The sequence below is a fragment of the Falco peregrinus genome, chromosome 14 (assembly GCF_023634155.1).
Source record: "Falco peregrinus isolate bFalPer1 chromosome 14, bFalPer1.pri, whole genome shotgun sequence".
NCBI classification, from domain to species: Eukaryota; Metazoa; Chordata; class Aves; order Falconiformes; family Falconidae; genus Falco; species Falco peregrinus.
In genome coordinates, this window is record NC_073734.1 from 6,370,341 (window position 1) to 6,393,917 (window position 23,577).

A 23,577-nucleotide genomic window follows, 5' to 3' on the forward strand; every position below is an offset into this window, starting at 1 on the left:
CTCGGCCGCCAGGCGCCCCCCGCCCCCGGCCCCGGCTATTGCATCACCCCCGGGGCGGGGGCCGGCGGGGCGGGCGGGGCGGGCGGGGCGGGGCGGGGCGGGGGCGGGGCGGGGCCGGCCCAGCGCAGCCCCGAGCCATTGGCAGCGGCGGGGCGGGGCGGGGCGGGGCGGGGCGGGCCGGGCGCTGCGCGGCGCTGCGCGGTGCGGTGCGGCAGCATCAGCGGCGGTGGCGGCGGCGGTGGCGGCGGCCCCCCCAGCTCCGCGCCGCTCCGCGCTCCCCCCCCCTCCCCGGCGCGGCCGCCCCCATGGCCACCAAAATCGACAAGGAGGCGTGCAGGGAGGCGTACAACCTCGTCAGGGACGATGCCACCGAGGTGAACTGGTAGGTGGCCGCCGGCATCTCCCGGCCAGGCACCGCAGCTCTCTGATCCCCCTGCTTCTCTACCCGCTCCCGACGGAGTGACTTACAGCCCTTGTTCCCCTTCTCCTCTCCCCGCCTTCCTAAAGGATGCTTGGGGGTTTTTTACAGCATATTCCTCCCCATCTCCTCTTTTCCCTTCCTAAAGGCTGACTGTTACATATATGATTCCCCTTCCCTTTCCCCCAACCCAGAGGGTGACTATTGAATGTATTATTCCCCTTCTCTTTTCTCCTTCCCCAAGGGTGACTTTTAAGTCTAGTATTCCCCCTTCTCTTTTCCCGTTCCCCAAGAGTGACTTACAAGTGTATTATTCCCCTTCTCTTTTCCCCTTCCCCAAGGGTGACTTTTAAATACAATGGCTCTACAATCGTTCCCGGAGACCAAGGGGTAGACTATGAAACCTTTAAAAGGAAGTGCACAGGTAAGCTCCATCTTGATTGCTTTGGCACCTTTTGGTGTTTCTTGTTGCCCTGGTGCGAGGGGGCAGAGGATGGGAGAAAACTTGGGTAAACTGGAATTAGTGCTGCTGCTTCCCCGTTGCCTGCCCTGTCCTGCATGGTTGGGTTTCCAGCTGCCGCAGAGTGCACTGAGGTCCGTAGTCCACCCAGTCCTTTGTCTCACCCTTAGACTTGAGGTCCTTTGGGCTTTTTTTCCCCACTCTGCACAATTTTCCATTGCCTTTCAGATAGAAACAAGACAAAACTCTTGATTAGCAATGGTCTCCTTGTTTAGTGCTGCTGTTTAAAAGCAAAAAAAGAGTCAATTTTTGTGGCTAAGAAGATGCAGTCATACAGATGATTTTGCAATAAAAACCTTCTGTAAATCATAGCCATAGTGGTAAAAGTAACTGCACTTAGAAGGCTTGCTGGGATTTTTTAAGAACATGAAACCCGAGAAGAGAGTGGTTATGCCAAAGACCGGCTCGAACAATACAGAGCTGAAAACAATCGTGTATGTGGCATTGCACAACCGCAACAGTTGTGGTTCGGGGTTTAAACGTGGCAGTTGATTGTTGAACTGTCGCTTGTAGAACATTAACAGGAGGAATAAAGCCTGGGTAAAATGCAGATATGAGGGGTATTTAACTTCATCGCGTCTTAACTTTTGATGTGTTTTACAGAAGTGGGCTTTGATTTTTCTCAAAAAAAAACCTTCTAGGGGGAGGCTTGAATAGTTTTTCATCCTATCTTGGCTGCTGTTTAACCATGACACCAAGTGACATGAGATATGAGGCAGTTGTAACTAATACTGGGCTATAACAAAGTCTTCCTCATTCACCTAGTTACTCTACAATCAAGTATTATGGTTAACCTGTATTTTTAGAATTGCACGTCTGTACTGTGAAGGAATTGCGTGTTGAGCAGTCCCTCCTGTCTCAAGGTGGAGCGAGTCCTGGAGGCACTGTAGTCAGAGCCCCACAGCTTGTTGAATCGCCAGTGCCTGTCCAGATCCGTCTGTCAAGTCCTAGGGCTTGGCTGTATTTTACCGAGTTGAAGGAGAGAACTTCCAGTAACTTAAATGAGGTCAGGATTGGCCTGATCAGTCAATGAATATCACAGGAGAAAAATACATTTTAGTCCTTTGAAAGCAGCTACTGAATCAAGACGGTGTAGACTGCTCTGCTACGACATTTGCAGTGGTGTCTTACCAGGATTAACCCAGCTACTCATTTCCAGCTGTTCCTGAGACCTTTGCAGGAAAATTCTCAAAACTGAAAAGGATTGTCCTGTAGCTGATGTCAGAAGAGCTGATATCCCGTACTGCAAGAGCTCCTTCCCGCTCAGCTCTTCTTAATGGGCAACATAAGTACCCAGCATACCCAGGGCTCAGCACTTGTGAAGTTCATGCCAGCGTTATCTGAAGGGTTAGCAGTTTTCTCAGGAAGTCAACGGCTTCAGTATCTGCGTGCCACATTCTCTATCTCTTCTTGTCGCCAAGATAACAGAGTGGCTCCAGACACCTGGGGCTTGCCGAGGAACCTTCCCCATTTATTTTCTCTCCTTGATTTAAGGAGTCCATGTCTTATTTTGTCTGAACTGTTTTTTAAAATGTTTCGCTTGGAGTGGCACCCTCTCAAGAACAGTTTCTATCTTTCCTTCTGTAGCAAAGAGAATACTCTTACTGAGTGGCTAAGCAGCCGGCAGAGGGGATTTGGCAGAGAGCAGGCACTGACTGGGCTGGGTAGGATGCTTATAACAATTAATGGAGGCACATATTGCACTTTGGAATGTGGCCAGTTTTGTTTTCTTGCCATCCCTTGCACGTGCCAAACCCTTATTTATAAACAGGGCATTAAAACAGACTAAGTTTAAGGAAATCTTGTTTTATACCTACAAAGTGCCAAGCTGGCCTCTGCCCCCAGTACTAAAGCATTTTTACAGCAAAAAGGAAATTTTGAGTATTTTAGGCATAAGCACGGTAAAGTAAGGGTTAAATAAAGGGCATCTGTGGGGTAGACTGTGTCCTATGGTTAGCGTTAGAGCTGCTCCACTGCTCCCTTTCCCTCTTCCTTCTTTCCCTCTTCCGTGGCATGCTCCTTGGCAGACCAGGGGCAAGAGATTGTCCTCAAACTTACCTTTGGAGCCCAGTTGTTGGAGGCTTAAAGAACGAGGCAAATTCAGGTACCGGGTGCTTGGTGAAGTGCTAGAAAGGATCTTCCTCCACCCCTGAATTACGGTGCAGCAGTTGGGGAAGGAAGGGATGCAAGTTTTGATGTCTCCATCTGTGCAGCAGCCCTTCGCCTGGACCACTAGACTTAGTCAGAAATCAAGGCTTGTGCATCCAGTGAAGTTAGAGCTTTCCTTCCCATCTGGAAGAAAGGTACCAAATGTTACTATGAAGTAGAGCTGGTGGGAATATTTTTACTAAACAAAGTCAGTAAAAAAGAGTAGGAAGAGATGGGAATTGCTGCTAAACATTATTCCTTCCTGTTGCTGCATTTCTTCCCTCCTGGTCCACACCCCATCTCCTTCTACATTTTGATGGAGGGGAGAAGAGCTACTATCAGTTTGAACAGCTTTGGAAAATGTGATTCAAAGATTAAAAAACCTGGCATCAGAATAAACTTCCTTCCTTGTTTTGAATTCCTGTTTTGTGAAAAACACTGCCCTGAAAGCAACAAAGTACTGCAGCTGCTTCTGGTAGAAGCTGAGTATAATTTGGTGGTTGAAGGTGAGAGCGGGAGCTGAAATTGAAAACCTCAGCATGCAAAGTGTCAGCAAGCCCCTCCGTCAGAGCTTGCTTTGTTCCAGTTTCTGCACCATCTATTTCAGTGCTGTTCTGAGTGGCAAACATCTCTGTCGTCCGTGTCTCCCCCCCCCCCCCCCCCCCCCCCCCCCCCCCCCCCGCCCCCGCTCTCTTTAATAACCATTCTTATTAAAAGCACCTTCAGCATGTGGTACATGTCACTTCCCTCCAGGGCATTGAATTACAGAGCAGGCGGTGTCACTGTGTGCTAATTCATGTGGCTCCGAGACCAAGAAGGTCTTTTGTACCGGTCTGGAAGATGTTTGCCTGTGGTGGATATCCTGCCTTGTGCAGCAACAGACGTTGGGAAGGGCTGGGGGGGTTTGTTGGTAGCAAGGTCGTATTTTTGCTTTTTCTTCCCCCATATGTAACCCTTTTAATGCAGACTGTGGCCCAACCCATTACTGATTCTACAAACCTCCTCAGGGAACAAGAGTGGCTGAGGACAAAGGGAAAAGCAAGAAACTGAAATTGCTTCTGTTAATGGAAGTAGCAGGCTCTCTGCAAACCAGCTCTGGAGCAACCCTCTGTGAGCTGCCACTGAAGGAACACACAGCAGAGAGGTGCTGAGCTCCTGGGGCAGTGAGGCCCGTGCCCTGAACCAGGAACTGCTGCTGCAGCCCGTCTACCTTGTGCAGGTTTCATTACTCTCACCGCTCTGCAGTCCGATACGTATTGCACGTCAGACCTATGTGTTACATAGCCTGGGGTGCAGGCTTTTTCTTCCTAAGCTTTTTCCTAAGCTTGATGTACTAGCAGAAAAGTTTAAGGAACTACATAATCAATCCTCCTTTTCCCATCCCACTGTTTGTTGGCAGCAATTGCCACTCTTAAAAGAAGAAAACATGGTAAGAAAAGCTTCTTCAGCGCCCTTTTGTTCAGGGTCCCAGGATGATGCTGAAACACGGGCTGAACCCTGGACTTTCACTTTATCAGTTTCATGCTGTTGCTGTCAAGGTCTGTGTCAGGCCACAAGGTGACTCAGACACTTTGGCTGGGAGGTGGTAGACTCTGGCTTTAGTCTCAGGCAGTAAGACCAGCCCCAGATGTATGAACGCCACTCCTCCAGCCCGTCCCAAAGTAAAGCCAAGGAGGTTCGTTTAAACCACAGACACAGTAAAGTCCTTATTTAGGAGGTGGCAGCTGGTGACACTTCCTCTTGCCGTCCTGTGTCGTGACCAATGTACGTGACCAAATTGGTCTTTGTCTGACCCAAAGAGTCTGGAGACCAAAGCTGAGGACACCAGCTGTCATTAAACACAGTGTAGACACCCCCTGTGTCTTCTAGCTGAGGACTCTTTTGGTTGGACTTAGCAGCGCAGATTACCTCTGCATTAAATAGGGACTTAATTCAAGGCTTTTGATCCATTTTGCTTCACGGTTACAGCTCTTGCCTGTACAGATGGCATGGATCCAGATGTAGCATTAATTTGGTGTTTAGCAGTACGTGCCATCAGTACACTGTCAAAAAAAGCAGCTGAGCTGGTGGATTTCAAGCTAGCAACACAGATAAGAGTTGAAGGTTATTGTACGGAAGGATATGAAGGCTCTTGGGTTGTTCTTTGTTTTTTAAATTCAAAGTCTCATAGCTGGGCTGGCGATGCTGTTGCTGAGAAGAGTAGAATGACGTAGGACTGAGATACTGAATGAAAAGTCTTGTCAAAAACATCCGCTTAAACTTTTGTGTGTGTCAGTAATACCTGACTGCACCAGACAACTTGCCTCAGTTTCCGTGTTACAAAGCAGCAGAGCACTGCATTGTCTCCACCCGTGGTTTACTTTAGGGTTTTTTTAACGCGTGTATTCTGCCATTAAGTAACCAAGAGGTCGGAAGACTCTGTTTCCTCCCCATGCTATATGTGAACAGTTGTTTTTCAATGCATCTCTAACAAAAGAAATAATGAGCCTTTCATTTGGAAAGCCCCAGTCCAGATAAATAATTGCAATGACAGCATGAAATGGGATAGTTATTCATGTGTCTGAAAAGATCAAACCAAAACCACACTGTGCATTCAGCATGAGGAAGAACTGAAAATCTTTGGTCTGAAATAAATACCCTATAAAATAATTTCTGGTTGACATAAAATATTAGGAAGAAAATAGAAATGGAATTGGCTCCTAAGACAAATGCAAGCTCTTCTGGGCTTATGACAATTGTCCTGTAAAGCCTGGCCTGCATATAAAATGTAGGAGCTAAGAGTTGAGAGATCACCGAGATTACATTGGCACCTTAGGTTGTAGGAAAGATTTGTAAAAATGCATGAGGCCTCGTAATGAGATAGGTACTTATCTGTGTTTGGCTACATCTTAAGTTGCTAAAATGGGCTTCGTAAATCAGTCTCCTACTGCTTTTGTTTTTTCCTCTTTAGTGTTGTCTTGCCTGTTTTCCCTTAGTATCTATTTAAAGGAAGACCTGGGGCCATGGGCGGCTTATGGGAATTTCACCCTGCCTTTGCAGCGTTTCCCTGCCCCTGTGCCTTCCCTGCTGGCTGTGAAAGTGCTGCTCTGGGAGGGTCAGCTGAAGTGACATGTGTTTGATAGCTGTCTCCTGGCTGCCAGCTGGAGCTGTGGATTAGGCTGTCCCTTGCAATGACAGGAGGTCGTTTTAGAGGATATTCTCATTAATTTTTGTGGGAGTAACTCACCAGGTCGAGTTCTGCACTGAAATACTAACTCCGCGTTCAGTTTAGTTTTGTGATGCCTAATTAAAATAGCGTGGCTGTGGGTCTGCATGTTACCGTCCTGTGCCAGGCATAACAGCAGGCAAAGGTTGTACCTTTTGCATGCCCTTTGTCTTGGGGCCTGCTTGGCCATTACTTTTGGCTGACTAACGCAACCACTCCTTCCTTCAGGGAAGGGGAACAAAGATTAGCTGGATCCCCTGTTTCCTCCTACTCAGCCCTGCAGTGTATGTCCGGGTCAGGAGAGAGAGCGGTACAGGACCACTGTCCCTGGGATAGCAGTAACTCATTCTGATGAAATGCTGCTGCTGGCTTCACTGGACCAGAGAAAGCGGAGAAGCCAGCATGGGGCCATCCCCCCCCTGCACTGTGTCCCGAGTACCCTGTACTCATGTCACCCACCCCGGGTCACATGGAGAAGGTCTGGTGCCCCAGCTGCGGCATGCCCTGTGGTTGTGGTCCTGGGGTCAAACATTTTGTATTTGTCTTAGATGACTTAATGAACATGTCTGCATGGTGCAAGGCAGCTCCAGTACAGGGTTAAAGAGGGAAAAAACAGGGTAGTACGAGGTAGGGAAAGTCTTCTGTCTGCACGTCTAGCCGTGTGGCTATAGGGGTGACTGAAGAGGTGGAAAATTGACAAATTAATCTAAAATTAATCCAATTGAAACAAACAAGGTAACTCTTCAGGAGGCCTTTCATGCACAATCAGTAGTTCATTGCTGGACAGAACGCAAAAGCAGATCATTGCATCGACGCCTTGCTGTAGTGACCTTGATTCAGCAGGCAGGTGAAGCTGGGAGCATCTTGGCATGTCTCTGGCTTGGCCATTCGGAACCGTAAGACTAAGAACCGTGAAGCTTTTGACAGTGTATTTCTTTTCTGCAGCTAGTATCTTTTACTGATGAGTCAGTGCATTTTAATCTAATGGGGAATTTTTTAGTACAGCTGAACCAAAGGGTTTGAGTGGATGAAAAAGAGGACAACACCATCAAGGAAATCTCTGCGGTTCGGCGTCAAGCTTTCATAGCCAAGGGCAGCTTAATCAGTATATTTGGAAAATCCTGCCTACTGATAAGTAGGGTGTTTGGAGAAAAATAATAAGTGATGCTCATTAAGGCATTCATTGTACTTTTCATTGTTTGTCTAGCTCTTTTGTCATGCTGTACAACCGTAGTTAAAGGAGTAGTGATATTAGTAGGAATTAATGTTAATTTCTGCTGTTCGTGAGATCTTCTGAAATAAAGCTGCTATTTCTGTTCTACACAGATCTATTATTTGCTTCTCTCTGCCCTGAAATTCATGGCTTAGTGACTAGGTGGTTGTGTAGAGCCAGGCAGGATTTCCTTTTTCAGAGGAAATCTGCTGACTCTTTATGATTTGTTAGACTCCCCCATTACCCTCCCCCCCACCCCCCCCACCCCCCTCAATTCCTAAAACCACTGTAAGTGGTTTCGTGTGAAAAGTGGGGTGTGTTTGTATATTAATGCTGTGAGATTTCTAGGGGAGTTGGCGCTGATGGCATTGATGACTTCCAGCGTAGCGAGGTGATCTGGCAGGGTAGAACTGATTAACTGTGAAAGCGGAAATCTGGGAGCATAAAAGAACTTGCATTTTGATCCCGTTATCGCTCTGAACATACTTCAGGCTAATTGTGAAACTGAACGACTTTGGCTCAGGGATTTTGACCTGCAGTTGGAGGGACTCACACCCAGGCTGAACTGGTGCTAAAAACCTCTACATCTGTCCCTGTTGCCCTTTAGGAAAAGAGACATGTTAATTGCTAAGGGCTCCAGTTCACATTCCCTCTTGGCTTTATCTGTAGCTGCTGAAATGCTCCTCAGCTGCTGCAATTCACAGAACTGGCACATCAAGTTAAAGCATCACATACTGGTAGATTACATTAAATACACTGGACTGAAAATCGTGGTGGCTGAAGAGCGTGTTCTGCCTACTGTGGGGATGCAACCTCCGTGGGGAGACAGGAGGAGAAGGCACGCAGCTTGGGTGTAACCCTTCAAGCCCCCACAAGTAAACCAGCCCCAGGTAAATTCTGCCCAGATGGTGACTCAGAGCCCCTGAGTTGCGTATTAAACTTATTGGGACTTAGCATGATGAAGTAAGAGTTGCTCAGTCACTGAGTAGTAGGTGATCTAATAGATACAAGCCCACATGGAATTGCTGGGTTTGGCCCTCTACAGTGCTGCTGATCCAGCTGCTTTCAGGCAGCGCTGGGCAGCACTCAAACTCTTCTGCTGAGAAGCAAATCCTGCTGCTGCCAGTGATCTGTGGGTTCATGTCAAGTTAAAGTTCATGCTGGCAGGTGAATTCCTTCGACTTCCTTGCTATGATGCTTTTTCCCAGTCATATTCTTGCATTATCTTAATAGTAAAGGGGCACGTTCCAAAGCAGTCTTCAGGATGCCTTTGGGAGAAAGGGCAGGGATGAAAAACCTACATGCTCAAGGTGGAGAGTGACGGGTCCATGGTAAGGGCCGTGACATGGTTACGGTGTAGTAGAGGCCAGGACTTGGTGACATTAAAGTGCCTTCTAGCACCGTGTTCCCACAGGAACCACAGGACAGTTCCTAGTGGAGTGTGGCCTCCTTTACTGTCAGATCTGGGAAAGCGAGGTTTTTTCATAGAACTGTTAATAGTAACGTTAGGGGATTTACTGTCTCTCTTCACCTTGGGTATTTCCTGGCTGTCGGTTCATTTATGGTTCTAATCAATCTTGGGAAGAGGATTTACTGGCAGAACCAGGAGTCTCTCCTTGCATTTCTTGTACTTGCCAGTAATAGGGTATCTCAGAGAGAAGTTTTGTTTCCCTGCACTGCTGATACACATGACTCTCACTCTCCTTCCAAAGATCCATCTGGATTTTTCCTTTGAATATGAGCTTTTTTTGTTTCATGAAATCTTCAGGTGAGTTTGTTTTAAACACCATACTGGCTCACACACACCCCTACACGTATTTTCCAGTTTTCCCCAGTAGTACTCTGTCAGTGGCAAAAAACTACATAGAGAACAAAACAGGGAGAGCATAGGTGGATTTTTTGAGACTTAAAAACGTCTTTTACCAAGGGGAAGTTGTCTCTACTCCCACTATGGCAAAACAAAGCGTTAAAGAAGCTGTGAGATCTGTCAGCTTTCCGAGAACATCCCACTTTTTCTGCATTGATTTCTAGCAGATTATTTTCTGGGGATGAGCAATTTACAGCTGCTTCTCCCCTATCCCCAGAGCTCCTGGGGCTGTCCTGACTCTTCAGGGAGCATGCTGTAACGGATCCACTGATGGGGATGTTGGCAAATGTTAGTACACCTGGAGCCTGCGTTTTCACCTGGCAGTAGTCAAGACAGCAAATAACTATAAAGCATGTTGAACTGGTCACAACAAGCGTAACCAGGATTAACATGATTCTTTTCAAACAGCAAGTTTCTTCTTCTATTTTGAGTCATCTCATTTCATTTAAGAGCTCTGGGGTGACCTCTAACAGATGAAGTAGCTATGATTAGGTATATTCCATGATTGCACAACTGTCCATCTGCTCTGCTTTTCTGCACAATCCTGGTTGAAGGCTCCGGCATCGTGCATGCCACCGTGGCTGGGGATACGAGTGGATGGTATCACACGCTTTCTAAGTGCCTGTGATCATGAAGGCGTCCAGCTGCCTCGGTTGGTGAGTCACTCTGCAATGAAGGAACGAAGTCTTCGAGACAAGGATTTTACAAGGATTTTACACATATGGCCAGACTAAATAACTCTAGTCTGGCATGATATAGCAGAAGCCAGCTGTGAAACAAAGATCAGAACAGTTCTAAAATCCAAGGCCTTTGTCTAACAGGGCTTCAGAAGGAGTAGAAAAGCACATCTGGGGAAGTAATTGCAGATTTTTCTTTTGCTCCTTCTTCTCCTCTCCTTGTAAAGTCGTACTACAAGTGAGCCAGAAATGTTGCTGAAGGGAAGGAGGGGAGAGGATCAAATGTGCACGATGGCCAGTTTCTGGGTATATGTTGTAAAATGTGACCCTAATCCTGCTGTCCTGTAAGAAAGAGACACTGGGAAATCACTTTCTTCCCTTCTTGACCAGTGACCTGCAGATGAATGATCTGGCTGAATGTGTAACTGGGGTTAGCTCTGTGCTCTGGAACTGCCCCTTGACTGCATTTTAGCCATTTCCAAACATTAGCAGCACGCTGTGTGGTGTGGGGTGACAGCACAGCCAGTTTTCTCCGAGGAACTCGGCACACTCCAGGAAGAGGCAGACCCAACCCTGCCAAAGTGAACCTTGCAAGCCAAGGGCATACAAGCAGCGTCCCAGTATGGATTGCCCTGTTAACCCTGAGCAATGACGGTATTGTAACACAGGAGCAGTGCCTTGGCTTGGTCTTTAAGTTGAGAGCAATAGTCTCACCCTAGAAAATGGCAAGGCATTTGGGATGTTTCTGGTTTTAATAATTTTATCCTTTTTGCTTTGTCTTTCCAGATGATGTTCGATTGTTCGGCTTTGTCCGATTCACCACCGGCGATGCCATGAGCAAGCGAGTCAAGTTTGCCCTCATCACTTGGATTGGAGAGGATGTCAGTGGCCTGCAGAGAGCCAAAACTGGCACCGACAAGACTCTGGTCAAAGAAGTAGTACAGGTAACCTCTTCCTTCTGCTTCTAACTGCCAGTTCTCATCACTTTTGGCTCTACAAACACCAGCAGGAGGGGAGAGGGGGAAGGATTGGATCACCCTCCAATTTAGCAGTTAATCCTTTGAAAAGAAGACAGTTTCCTATTGCCTGTTTTCTTACTAGGAAGACTTAACATCTGCCCTTTGAGTGCTCAGGTGTAAAGCACCACCTTTGAGCTTAAGGCTATCAACTATTTCACGAGGAGGGAATATATGCACTCCCCTCCTTGTCACCATTAAGATGTTTCACATCGCCTTCCTTGATGTGGAAATAATATTGAATGGTAGAGAACAAGGCAGTATTAATTTAGCCAGGTAAAATTAAACAGAAAAAGCCACACCCTTGTTTAAACTTCTCTTGAGGCCTTTTGTGTCTGCACAATGAATTCCTGGACCTAATCAACGAAAGTCTGAAGTCCCTATCAGTACCAACTAACTAACAGCTCTTAATAGCTAACTAGATTTGAATAGTCTTTTGTTAGACCTCTGATGTATCAGGGAAAAAGAGAAATGTGCTTAGTATGTACCTTGGAAGGGCTTCACTTGAATTTGTCTGCCCCAGCTGAGCTTATCGTTTAACTCTGTCAGGGCCTCTGAGGGGACCTGAGCTGGGCTTGCTCTGCTGGGCTCCAGGCTCAGGCCAAGTGAGGGAGAACAAGGAACAGCAGCAAGAGAAGAAAACTGCATAAGGCTGCAAAGAACTGCTGCTGAAAAGCTGACTGTAATGGAGAGGATGCTAAGAGTTAGCATGTTTCCTCTGGAGATGGCAAGATTAGCTCTTTAAACTAAACCAAGGGCCAGCTCTCCTGGAAATGAAAAGAAATGGTCTTATGCGCTTGGAGAACAGGCTGAGCACTGAAATCATCTCCCTCAGTAACTGTGTTCTTGCCTATGTAAAGAAATCTCCCAAGAGGACAACATGAAGGATGAAAATGAAGTCCCCCTCAATTCATTTGTAGTTTGTACGTTACAGAAGATTATATTTAGAAAAAAAAGCATGAAGAATATAAGAAATTCATATACTTCCAGAATATAAGCACTGGTGCTAAATGTTTCAAAATGACAGCTATGCAAGGGGGTCCACTCTGAAAAGAAACTTCCATAATTACACCTGAGAGACAGCAAATTTCTGTTCATGTGAAGCAGCTGAAACTGTAATTGTAGCTGAAGATTAAATTATAGAGTACTAATGAATGACTCATATAAGAATCACTAAGCCCAAGATTTTTTAAAAAATATGTTTAGACAATTTATTCCTGTTGAGTTGAATAGCATTCCTGAATGCTGTTCTAAGATCTGTCCCCCAGATCTGTTACATATAATTTAGAGTTTTACTTGTTTCATCTTTGATTAGTAGTCTGTATAAGTTAATAATCTGGTGGAATATTAACCATTCTTGGCTGTTACTTAAAAGCCAACTTTGTATTTGAACAGGTCAGAATTTCGTATTCCAATTAATCTATACTAAAATATGAAAACAATACATCTTGTGCTTAATGCAATTTTATTGAGCAACCATGTCTATAACCCACCGATTTCTGAACATAATGCCAATGGAGATCTCCTTTCCATAAGAAATTATCTGGACAACTATTTTGAATAGTTCTACATGTGCAACTAAATCCCTCTGAGTGGAGTGGGATGAAAGCAGAACTCTTCTTTTTATGCATTTAAACTTGCAGATAATCTGTCAAAACAAAAACTGACAAGGAAGTCAAACTGAAATTTAGCGAAGGGAATTTACCCTACAGCTATTTCACTCTTACTGGTTCTCTCGACCTTCAAGTACGTTCCCAGTCACCCCACTGCTGCCGATTTTTACAGAGATTATTGGAGATGTGAGTTATACATAGAAAAATGCAGTTGGTTGGTTGCTGTAATGATAAAACTACAAATCTGACTCAGTGTTGGTTCATCATTTGGAATAAGCAGTACCCTAAAGTGGGATTTTTTTTCTTCACAAACCCCGAAGGGAATCTCGGCTGTTGGTGCGGCTGGGGTCTCTGCAGCTTTAGTGGCATTGCATGGCTCATAGGCACACTTACCCTGTGCAACATGTCTCTCCTTCCAAGGAAGTATGGCGCAAGGAGGCTTTATGTAAAGCGGTTAACTTTTATTTTGTGATCTACAGAAGTGATAGGTTGGGATTCCAGAACAGCAGCTCTTCAGTCTGACATCCCTCAGTAAAACTTGAAGGGCTTTCGCTAGCTTGTAATATTTGCAACAGCTAACTGTGGCTCTTTATTTAGACCAAAGCTCCAGCGTGAGGGAAGGCCTGCTTTATATTCTCTTCTGTGTTGTAGACGCACTGATGAGCTACGTTTGAGCTCTGCTCAAAGCTGAACAAATGCCAATGAACATTGTACTTCCGCCGAGACACTCAAAGTGAAAGACAGTCAGCTTGAATACTGCCTAGCAAGCAAAACCCACCATGCTGCATCTGTAGAATAAAGAGTACTCACACATGGTGATCATTACATGGTCTCCTAGAAACCTGCCATACGGAAAACACAAGAGATATTAACTGTTGAAAAGTAGATTATGGGCTTGTGAACAAAAGGATGAAATATTATGAAGCAAGGAGAGGAACTGGGTTGCCCTCATTTTTGTATTCCTCCCTTGGAAGGGGGAGCAGGTGCTGTGAAATCTATAGGGAGGTGGTTTGGGAAGAAATGCTGATAGTGAGTGGAGGTGGTTGCCAGAAAATCTCTCAGGAAGAAAGAACAATTGACTTTTAACTGTAATAACTGTAAAATTACAGGGGATCTCATCTGGTGCATATCGCCATAGTTCTGATCTGTACTAGCTGAGAATCAGATCTTCTGGCTTGTTTGGGATTATCTTTATTACCTCTTTCATGTTGTTGGAGAACGGGGTTTGCATTTATTGTGTTTATTTTGGATTGTAGAAAACCACATTTTGTATTTAAGGAACATTCAGTAGCTTTCTTTCACGGCTGTTTATTCTCCATCCTTTCCTCTTTACTTCAGCTGGAAATCTTGGATCAAGCCTGTGACCTCATCCAAGTAGTTCAGCTGAGAACAGGTCAGAAGTAGGGCCAGGATGGGGAACAAGTAGTTATCTGTATCTTCTTGAAGGTATAGCTAAGTACTAATGTGTGGAGACTTTCCTGTGTAAATGGAGACATGGAGTAAGGTGATGCAGCATCCCGTCTTTTCTCCACTGAGCTTCTGCCCAGGCCAAGGACAGACCTAGGGGTGGGGGGTAGTAGCACACAACATCCCATGCTTTGCAGACTGTTGCTTAAGGCATTTGGTAGTTCATTTCTGGGCTACAGCCTAAACCTAGATCTAGAATGATCTAAACTTAACAGCTGGGGAACTTTATGAGACAGTAAGGCAGGATGACTTCAGGTACAAGGCTGTATTTTGCTGTCAGCAGTGAGTGTTACCTTGTGCATGTGGGTGAACTGGCAGATGCTTGCGGTGAGCCATGCATGCAGCAGACCCCCCGGCACGGCTGCACTTTGATCGCTGCGAGACGCTGGTTGTTGTGCCAAGGTTGTACCCAGATGCCAGTAGATACCAGCTGAAGGGAAAGGCTCTGGGCGTATTTTCTACTTGGCTAAAAATGAGATCATCCAAAGTTGGTCTTGAGCTCGTGTTTTACCTCCCTGGCACTAAGGATGGTTTTGCCTTTTACCTCCTTTATATGCACAAGCTGTGGCTCCTTCAGCCTTCATACAAATCCATCCAGGAGACTCTCTGGGCTCTGAGGGCTCTTGTTTTGACCACTTTTATTCCAGAGGCCCGGAAATCAAGGCTCTTGTAAGCTGCTTGTCATGGCTAGGAGCAGCTGCCAGCATGAGGTTCAGTTCAGCCATAAAAATTCCTGCAAGGTGAAACTTGGCAGCTGTGGGTTTTCAATACAGTGTCAGGCCTTGCAGTGAATGGCCCATTCATTTTGAGGAGGGGCAGAGGGATGATGTTACCGTGCTTTTCCTCTAGTAAGGGCAAGCTCAGGCACAACGGCTGTGGGGCTGGGAGTGGCAGCCGGTGCTGAAATGGTCCGGTTTTGATGTAAATGCCAAAAAACTGAAAACAGGACTTGGTTTCCCTCTGACTGTTGCTTCCTCTCTGTGAACTTATTGCCCTTCATGACTGCATTTCCTATCAGGAGATTTTAACCTTTCTTTAGGCAGCGTGGAGGTCTTTTTCCTGACGGGACTGAATTCCTCCGCAGGGCTGTCTCAGCAAAGGGATTGCCCAATCTTATTTTCCATGAATTTTGACTCTTCTTTGCTTTCTTCAGCACTCCTGCCCCCACAGTGTCATGTGCTCTATTATTTGCCTAAATCATATGCAGGGTAAAACAGCTCTGTTTCTGTGAGCAAATATTTGCGGCATTTTATTCATTATTATTTTTTGGTGAGGAATTTGCCTGGCTTTAGTGATGTCAACGAATTTACTTAGTTCCTGCTTTGGAGCTGATGGCCAGATCTTTTTTTTTGTTCACTTTTCTCTTTTCCTCTGGGTTCCTCACTGCACTGATGCTGGTACCTCCTAAGGGAGGACCCCCTTACGGAGTTACTGTCTGTGGTCTTGGGACAGATACAACATGTATAACTCCATGGTTAGGTTAGGTTTCTCCTGCTAGTGCAGTGGTGGCCTAAACAGAAGATGGTTTAATAGCTTTGTTAGAGGCAGTCAGAAAATTAGACTCATACAGTAATGGCTATGTCGCAGTGGCTTTGAGAGTCTTTCTCAGAAGGGTGAGTGAAATCCTGCTGGGAATGCAAACAGAACTGGGGGTTTTGACTGGTTTTCCTATTCTGGTTTATTGCAGTGACCATACCAAACACATAAGGAATTTAAAGAACTCCTAGTCCTAGTCTAGGGAAGGTGGTAACTTTCTAAGGAACTTCTTCAGGCCAGAACAAGCAGCTTCTCATCACCCCACATCTGACATACAGCCCTGTGACTTTTCCAGTGGGATGCAGCACAGATAGAATTTGCAGATCAGCTGAAACGTAGTTCCCATTGCTGAGAGATGCATTTGCCAGAGGTTTGGGCTGGCTTCTCCCAGTGGCTGGAACTGGTCCATGTAAAAATTGGCAAGGACTAAATTTGAAGAGAGGGGTTTTGCTGATAGCTTGGACTCTGACAGCTGATCACAGGACCAGGTTTGCTGTAGCCAGAGTAGAGTGGAGGGCAGCAGTGCTGTATTGTTATAGGCGCTTGTCCCTTTATAGTTCTCCTTGTACCCAGAGAAGCCAGGCTAGAACATATCTCTGCCGCTGCTGTAGGACATGTCCTTTTTTCTCCATGACCCCAGGTCAAGGACTCATACCATGCTGGAACAGAAACAGGGGAGATATCATCTCCTCTGTACTGCATCTGCACTGAAAATGAGGTGACCAGTAGGTGGGAGGGGTGACATTAAGCACAGTGGAACTGAGGACTTCAAACATCAGTGGAGGCTGCTGCAAGCCCCAGTGTAAATAAAAACAGCAAGAAGCTGCTCAACAGCTACCTGGCACTGTCCCCAGCTGCCAAGAACCCAAGTGCCTGTAGATGATACAAGGATTTTCCTTCTGGCTTCAGGCCCACCCATGCTGGGATTTATAAGGGTCTCTACAGACCTTTTTGGTACAGTGTCTACACCAGACAGATTTTCCCTTGGCCAGCTTCGGGAAGTTTTATGGCCCCATATGCTAAACATTCAGGGCCTGGAATAGGAAGAAAATCTACTCCACCCTTTTTTCCCCCCCATAAAGTTGACTGGAAGAGAAAGGCTGGGCTGAGCTTGCTGCACAGATTTCATGCTTCCCAGGAAGAGGGGTGCAGGCTCACTTTTTGCCACCTGACATGCATGGCTGGAGCCCTTTCTCTCTGTAGTGTCACATGGAGGTTGACACAGGGGATTGGATTGCAAAATTGTGACCCTGTGCTGCTCAGGCACAAAGTGAAGCACATGCCGGATAGGTGTATCGAAGAACCATGAGTAAATCTTACTTTTTATGTTGTGTTCAATGACTTGAGAGGAAAAGCAAAGAGACTGTGGTCAGTGTCATGTCGTGACAGTGATAAAGATAAATGGCATCATTGTTTTTGTTATCTGTGGGCTGCTGGTGACTCTGCAGTGAATACAATGACTAGAATTCACTCTCAGGGCTTGTGCAGTTGTAAAAAGCTTGGGGATAGGGGGAGGAGAAGAGAAAAGGAAGTGGAGGATGTGAAATAAAGATGCAGGTCAGCAAAGCAGAGGTCTAAGCATCAGAGTTATGCACAGTGCCTTAGGCGGCTGTAACTTCTGCAATCCTCTTGAAGGGCATTAGATACTGGCATGTGAGAGAGAAGAGAAAGCAGGCACTTACCCCACCCCGGTCTCTTAAGAGCAGAAAGAAAATCTGGTGGCAGACTAGAACTCTGGCTGAAGTCGGATGCCTGTTGGCATTGCTGTTAGCTGCTTGAAGCTAGGATTTTTCCTGGTGCTTTGCAGGAGCTGGTTTGCTATGGTCGGTTATTTATAATTGCAAATGACAGTCATGCCAAATAAGGACCATTGCCTGGTGTAGCTAACATGAGACACAATTAAATCAGTCGGGAGTCGTTTCACATTCTGGCCATTTCAATGGGGAATTGAACACAAAAAGAGAGTGAACTCTGGATAAGATGGCCCTCGGCTGAAAAGTGCTGCTGTTGATCATGGGTGCCCAATGTCCCGAGGTGAGAGCCGGAGTCCCTCCTGTTGTCCTGCCCTGGCGACACAGGAAGCAGTTTCAACCGTCTCTAAAATATGTATATGCCTCCCTTCACCTTATGATTTGCACCCTGAACAAAAGCTCAACCCCAGAGAGCTAAAACAGTGAATTGACAGTGATGAGGGAGGCTATGGCTGAAGAAGGGTCAAGCACTATATTGAAATCAGGAGTTCCAGGTAGCAAACTCACCAGAAGCATCTTCTCCTCTTGGGGCCAGGCTTGATGAGACATTGTGGTGGGTAAGAACCAGTGTGAAGAACCAAAGAAGCCCCTGACAGCACCTGACAGCAGAAAGGAGCAAAGCAAAGAGTTATTAATAGCAATGACCCAGATTGCACTCTGAGGGTACAAATCTGACACAGGAGGTGGCCCAGTCAGCTAAGAGGATATTTAAGGGTGGCCCGGAACATAACCCATTGCTACGGGGAGATTGGTTGAACCTTGCAAGGTGTCTCAGTGGCATTGACATGAAGTAGTGGCTGGTGCCCACAGATCATCACCCAAGAATCATCCGGGTAACTGTCTAGCTGGGAAGACATTTGAGTAAGTATAGTTACTTTGTGGTACATATAATTTAATTTTCCCTCTGTTCATGCATGAGTGCACTTGCAGTTTTAGTTTGAGAATCAGCTGGATTCTGCAGAGCGGGCATTGAAGGAAACCCTCCCTGCATTTATAAAACACACACACTTCTCACGGAATCCCTCTCAGAAATGATTTTATGGGCCTGCCTCCGTTCTCACTAAAGTTAGGGCAAAGACTAGCAGTCAGGTTGGGTAGTCCTGGCTAATCTGCATAGCGGAAAATTTGTTAAACCTGTTAGCGTATAGAAAAGAAACTGAAAAAATCATGTAGGTATCTCACCTCAGTGAGCATCAAATAGTTGAAAATCATTTGTTTGGTCTTAGCAAGAGCTGAGCTTTGCAGAGATCTCAGGAGGTCTGGAAGTAGGATGCTTGTGAGCATGACCAAATCTGATGTTTTGGGCAGTTTGGCACTTAATTTCCTATCTAAAAAAAAAAAAAAAAAGGATTATTTTCTCTAAATAAACCATTTCTTTCCCATTTTCCCTGAACTCTGCTAAGACATGGATGAGTGCCTGTAATGTCTGTCCTCACACCAGAAAAGCCAACTATTGGAGTGCGGAGCAAAATGGTGCTGTGAAGCAGTCGTTACTTCTTAGGACTTTGTCTAGCTGCTGATAAACTCAAGCAGAGCAGACAAGGCTTCTCGTAGCTGCTCAAAGTTTGGGTTTCCACCCCCCCCCCCCCCCCAGGTAACTCTTCAGCAGTGAGGATTTCCTACACTGTGAAACAGGATCAGCTGCAGCCTGGGAGGCTGGCACAGGGGAGGGAGTGGTTTTACTCTCCTTTCCATTTTTTCCACAGCATGAAAGAGGTGCTAAGGCTCTTTCAAGCTGAATCCTTCTCCACCCCCTCCTTTACCCGACTGTGATCCCAAACTGAGACCCTTGAGACGCTGCCAAATAAAGAGCTCTCCCATGGCTTGGAGTCTGAAACCAATTAGAAGCCCCCCTCCACGGTTATGCTGGGGCTGTTCCAGCGTCGGGGAGACCTGGACAAGATGATTGCTTCTCTCTCAAAGCATCGCCCCGTTCTCCCAGGCAGCCTCTGCCACCTTTCAGGGCTCTCGCTGCCCAGGGAGTGCCAGGCATTGCAGTTTTCCTGAGACATTGCAGCAGGGCTGTTGGGATTTTAATTCACGTTTTTTGTCGTCAGTTTGTCCCTGGCCCTGCAGACTGCAATGGATGCTCGTCTCTTCCATGCTGTCTAAAATCTCTGTGGGATGTGGGGAAGGGAAGGACACATGTGGTGTTTTCAGTTGTGGTTAGGAAGGGAAGGAAAATGCTAAAGCAAGAAGCAAATGTGCCTGTTTGCTGCAATGCCTGTGCACACACATGCACGCCACCCTTGCTGTGAGGCAGCAGGAACAGTCTCCACAAAGGAACAAATCCCTGACTGTAGTGACACTGCCATGGCACTCCGTGGGATCCCATTCATGGCAATCTGTTCTGAAAAAGGTTTTATCTGTTCACAACCTTGCATCACGGCATGCTGCCTAGGGCTTGCCCGGCTCCCATAAGTTGGAAAGAGCATTCAAGCAGCTAGGTAGCTGCCCTGCAGTACACAAGTGTATTAATAAAGCATGTTCGTAAAGGTCACTTTGGATCATCAGACCACAGAGCATAGTGGGGTCCATTAACAACGCCAGCAGCCTGCTTGGCCATGATACGTATTGGATAGTTGAGAGCAGTCAGTGAATCTAATAAAGTTGTCTTATTTGTTCCTGGTACCATCTGTGTGTTGCTCAGTCTTTAATCGAAGCATCCTCCTGTCAGCTGGTGGGGTGTGATACTGTAATGTGCTATGGTGTAGCACTGTTCTCCATTCTTTAGGAGAAGGCGTCCTCAAAAAGGCACAGACAGGATTAGTGACTTGCCCCAAATCATGCTGAGGGTCAGTGGCAGTTTGAAGGTCAACAATTTTGAGATTTTTAGTTTGCATACTACTTAGGAAACTTGACCTAAACTAGCTTGCGCATTTACTGCTAGTAGAGTTGTTGCATAGGGTGGGATTGGGGCTTGCAGCTGGTGACTGTAGAAGTAAACAAAAAATTTTTCCAGGTTAAGTCTTGGGTTTTGCTAGAAGACTAGTCTTCTGTCTTATCCACAGCTTTCTGTTTATCACCCCTCCCATAGTATATAAGGATATGCAGTTCATACAGCCATGGAAGCTAGATAACCCATCTTTACTCAGGTACTGGGACGAATATCCCCCTTTTTTAACAGGCTTTTTCTTTATCTCTTGCAGAACTTTGCCAAAGAATTTGTGATCAGTGACCACAAAGAACTGGATGAGGATTACATCAAGAACGAGCTGAAGAAAGCAGGGGGGGCTAATTATGATGCACAGACTGAGTAAATGCATGAACCTCCTGGCACCACCACCTGGATCTCAAAGGGAGGGAAAGGCACAGCAAACTAACACAACTGAGAGATGAGGCAACTGAAATCCCCAGCTTTCTGTGTGTGCACCTAAGAACTCCCTTTCTTTGCATACAGTGGACTTTTATTTTCCATTCCATCTCATGAAACATCCCTCTCTGGCGTTCTGTTTTTCTTTTTTCCTCATTTTTTTACTCATAACTGTCTGTGTCCTCACATCTGTGCAATTTAGGTTTGGCTCTGCTTTGGTCCTATTCAGCATTGTGTTTGTAGACGCTTGCCATTGTGTCCTTCGTATGCGTGCATGTCTGTGTGTTTTAGTTGGGCTCAACCTGGTCTCTGAGGGTAGAAAGTTCTGGGGGAGTTCTAAACATCGATTATTTTAATTTTTCAAAAAATTGCTCTGACTGATATTCTTGCGAATAATATATTTTGCTGTTCTAGGCTCACATCAACTTGAGTTGACTTCACTGAAACTTTGATTAAATTGTCTAAGCTTAGATGTCCAGCTGAGGTGTTACCTAACAGCTTAAACAACAAAGCAAACAAACAAAAAAATTCTTTGACTCTTAATAAGTGGGAATAAATTTGCCTTAAACATTGCTTGACAGTTGCTATTCTGTGTGCTGCATCTCTATCCCTCCCTCTTAAAAAGAAGATCCAATGTGATCCGAATGTGGGGGTTTTGTGTTTTTTTGGAGGTATCATGACACAGTAAACTGAGGGGCTTAGAAATGTTTGGACACTTGTTTACTATTTTGCGTACATTGGTCTCTGGGTTTGTATTTGACTTTCCTAAAGCTGGGGGCTCAGGAGGTGAAACCGAAATGCATAGATTTCCTTTTTAAATGATGTCTGCAAAAACAGCAGCCGCTGAATCCTAGCAGCCTTCTCTGCCCATGTTCCCCCTGGTTTTTTTGCAGTTAAACACAACATCTTCAGCTATGTGGGGCCTTCAAGCAGTGAACCATCCTGCAGCTGTGACTGAGGACAGAGCAGGGCAGCTCTGTCCCAGCTGGGATGAAACATTCAGCAGCAGAGGCCCAGAGATAACCTGGGCACAGTTAGTTTGGGGGGGCTTCCCTGTATGGCTTTTTTTTTTTTTCCATCAAAGGTAACTGTCCCCAGAATTATGTGTAGGGGGAAACTGTGTTGTACTGGGGCTTGGGAGTCAGCACTATAAACCCATTACAGAAATAAATGTTTTTCAAGAACAGTTCTCGGTGGCTCTGTTGTTTTTTTTTTCACGTTCCCTGCCACAACAAGCCTATATTTAGGAGGTCTGTTAATCCTGGGTGTAAGGCTTTGAGCTCGTGTGATCTTGGGGCTATTAGGAGATTTAAACACTGGCTTAAATGTAAAATGATCTCAGTGCCTGCAGCCCTTGTCTGCTCATTTCTGCTCTGAAAGGCAGAGGTGACCACAGTGCATATGACACACTTTTTGTTCAGCAGCTCTACATCTAAATTTCCAGCACCAAAATGCCAAGTGGGAATTGTAATTAGGTCAAAGAGAATTTCACACCCACGTAAAATAAATGTAGAGAGGTCAGGAACAGATCTGGGAGCAAGAGCGACACTTTCAGAGTGAAGTTTTGCAGCTTCCTTCACAGGGTTACATGGGGTGTTACAATTCTGGACTGAACTTACTAGAAGTTGCCCTGGAAGAAGGGAAATGGTTAGTTTCTTACAGGACTGACAGCAGGGACAGGCGTTAACTAACAGGAAAGAGCTTTGCAGAGAGCTTGCAGTGATCTGAGGCTTTGCCTTACTGGTTCAGTGACCACAGCAAACTTTTATTTGACAGCTTGTGGGGGTACTGAGACAACAATCTCAGTCTGGTCTAGAAGCCTGGCAGCAGTGTTGCAAGAAATTCATCTGCACCTGCTGTGGTGTGGGGTTTGGTGCACTGCTCAAGCAAGAGCTCAGCACAGAGGCAAACCAGCTTTCTCAGCCACTTGAAGACATCTCAAAGACAAAGCAGAGCACTTCTGCTGCCTTTGGTGAGCTGGCTCCAGGGATGGAGGAAGCAAAAGCATCACCCCCTCTTTGGTTGCTTTGCTATTCTCAGTCAGCATATGCCTCCTACAGAGTATTTTTCTGAAGACTTTCTAAATCTTTTCTAGATAATTGTCTCCTCCAGGTAACTTCCCCAGGTGAGTCTGTTCCATGCCCTCTTTGACAGCCACTGTTGGGGCCCAGTGCCCTGCATCTGGGGCTGACACCAGCAGTGGCTGGATGGGCTTGTGCCTCCCTTAGAGTTTCTCCTGACTTCTGCAGTGGTTTGAAGCAGGACTCCAAAGTACCCATACAAGCAAACCATCCCATTTTGCCCTTAGTGCAGTTTACAGAACATGTAAGATTCTGTATTCCCTCTTTGAATCACCTCTGTGGTGTACCGGCACATGTGGTCTAATTCTGAGCACAGGAATTATCAGGCTTGCAGTCGCTAGCACAGCAATTGCATGAGCAACATTAGACACACAGGAGAAAAATGAGGAAGAGAAGGAATTACTTATTTGTGATAAGACATCAGCATAAAACCTTATGGCAAAAAATAGCCTAATGAATTATACTAGTAACAGAGAATTAGTGGGGTTTTGTTTTGTTTCCAGCCTCAATTTCATCTTCTTGGGCAGCCTACATAGCAATACCATCTTGCTAATGCTCTGAAGAACGTCGCAGGGAAAAAAACAGGATGAGCTGTACAAAAACATTGCTGCTGGTCTGTCTCACTAGAGCACAGTTGGTCAGTTCTCAAAAACACACCGGGGAGTTCTTGTTTGTACAGTCCTGTTGCTCTAACAACACTGCAACAGCCAAGTTAATCAAGACCCTGCTTGTCGAACCCCCAGTCAACTATA

The 23,577-nt window shown here is 45.9% G+C and overlaps 2 protein-coding genes across 15 annotated transcripts in view; one reads left to right on the forward strand and one right to left on the reverse strand.

Annotated features, from left to right (window-relative positions):
• The window catches only part of KLHL36 (kelch like family member 36), a 97,931-nt gene that overhangs the window by 19,913 nt on the left and 54,441 nt on the right, over positions 1-23,577 (reverse strand). For 5 of the 14 annotated variants that reach the window (XM_055819058.1, XM_055819051.1, XM_055819054.1 and 2 more), the window contains 4 exons: positions 18,614-18,759; positions 17,939-18,030; positions 2,997-3,230; positions 871-2,519 (listed from right to left, as the gene is read on the reverse strand). The gene's annotated coding sequence lies outside the window, so the exon portion shown is untranslated. Of the gene's footprint in view, positions 1-870; positions 2,520-2,996; positions 3,231-17,938; positions 18,031-18,613; positions 18,760-23,577 lie in introns of those variants that run through there. The other 9 variants (XM_055819064.1, XM_055819052.1, XM_055819059.1 and 6 more) reach the window with 5 other exon arrangements.
• Positions 180-21,933, forward strand: COTL1 (coactosin like F-actin binding protein 1). The gene is made up of 4 exons (XM_005232184.4): positions 180-382; positions 760-842; positions 10,835-10,992; positions 20,581-21,933. Exons 1-4 carry the CDS (start codon positions 306-308, stop codon positions 20,689-20,691), a joined length of 429 nt encoding a protein of 142 aa, XP_005232241.1. The 5' UTR covers positions 180-305; the 3' UTR covers positions 20,692-21,933.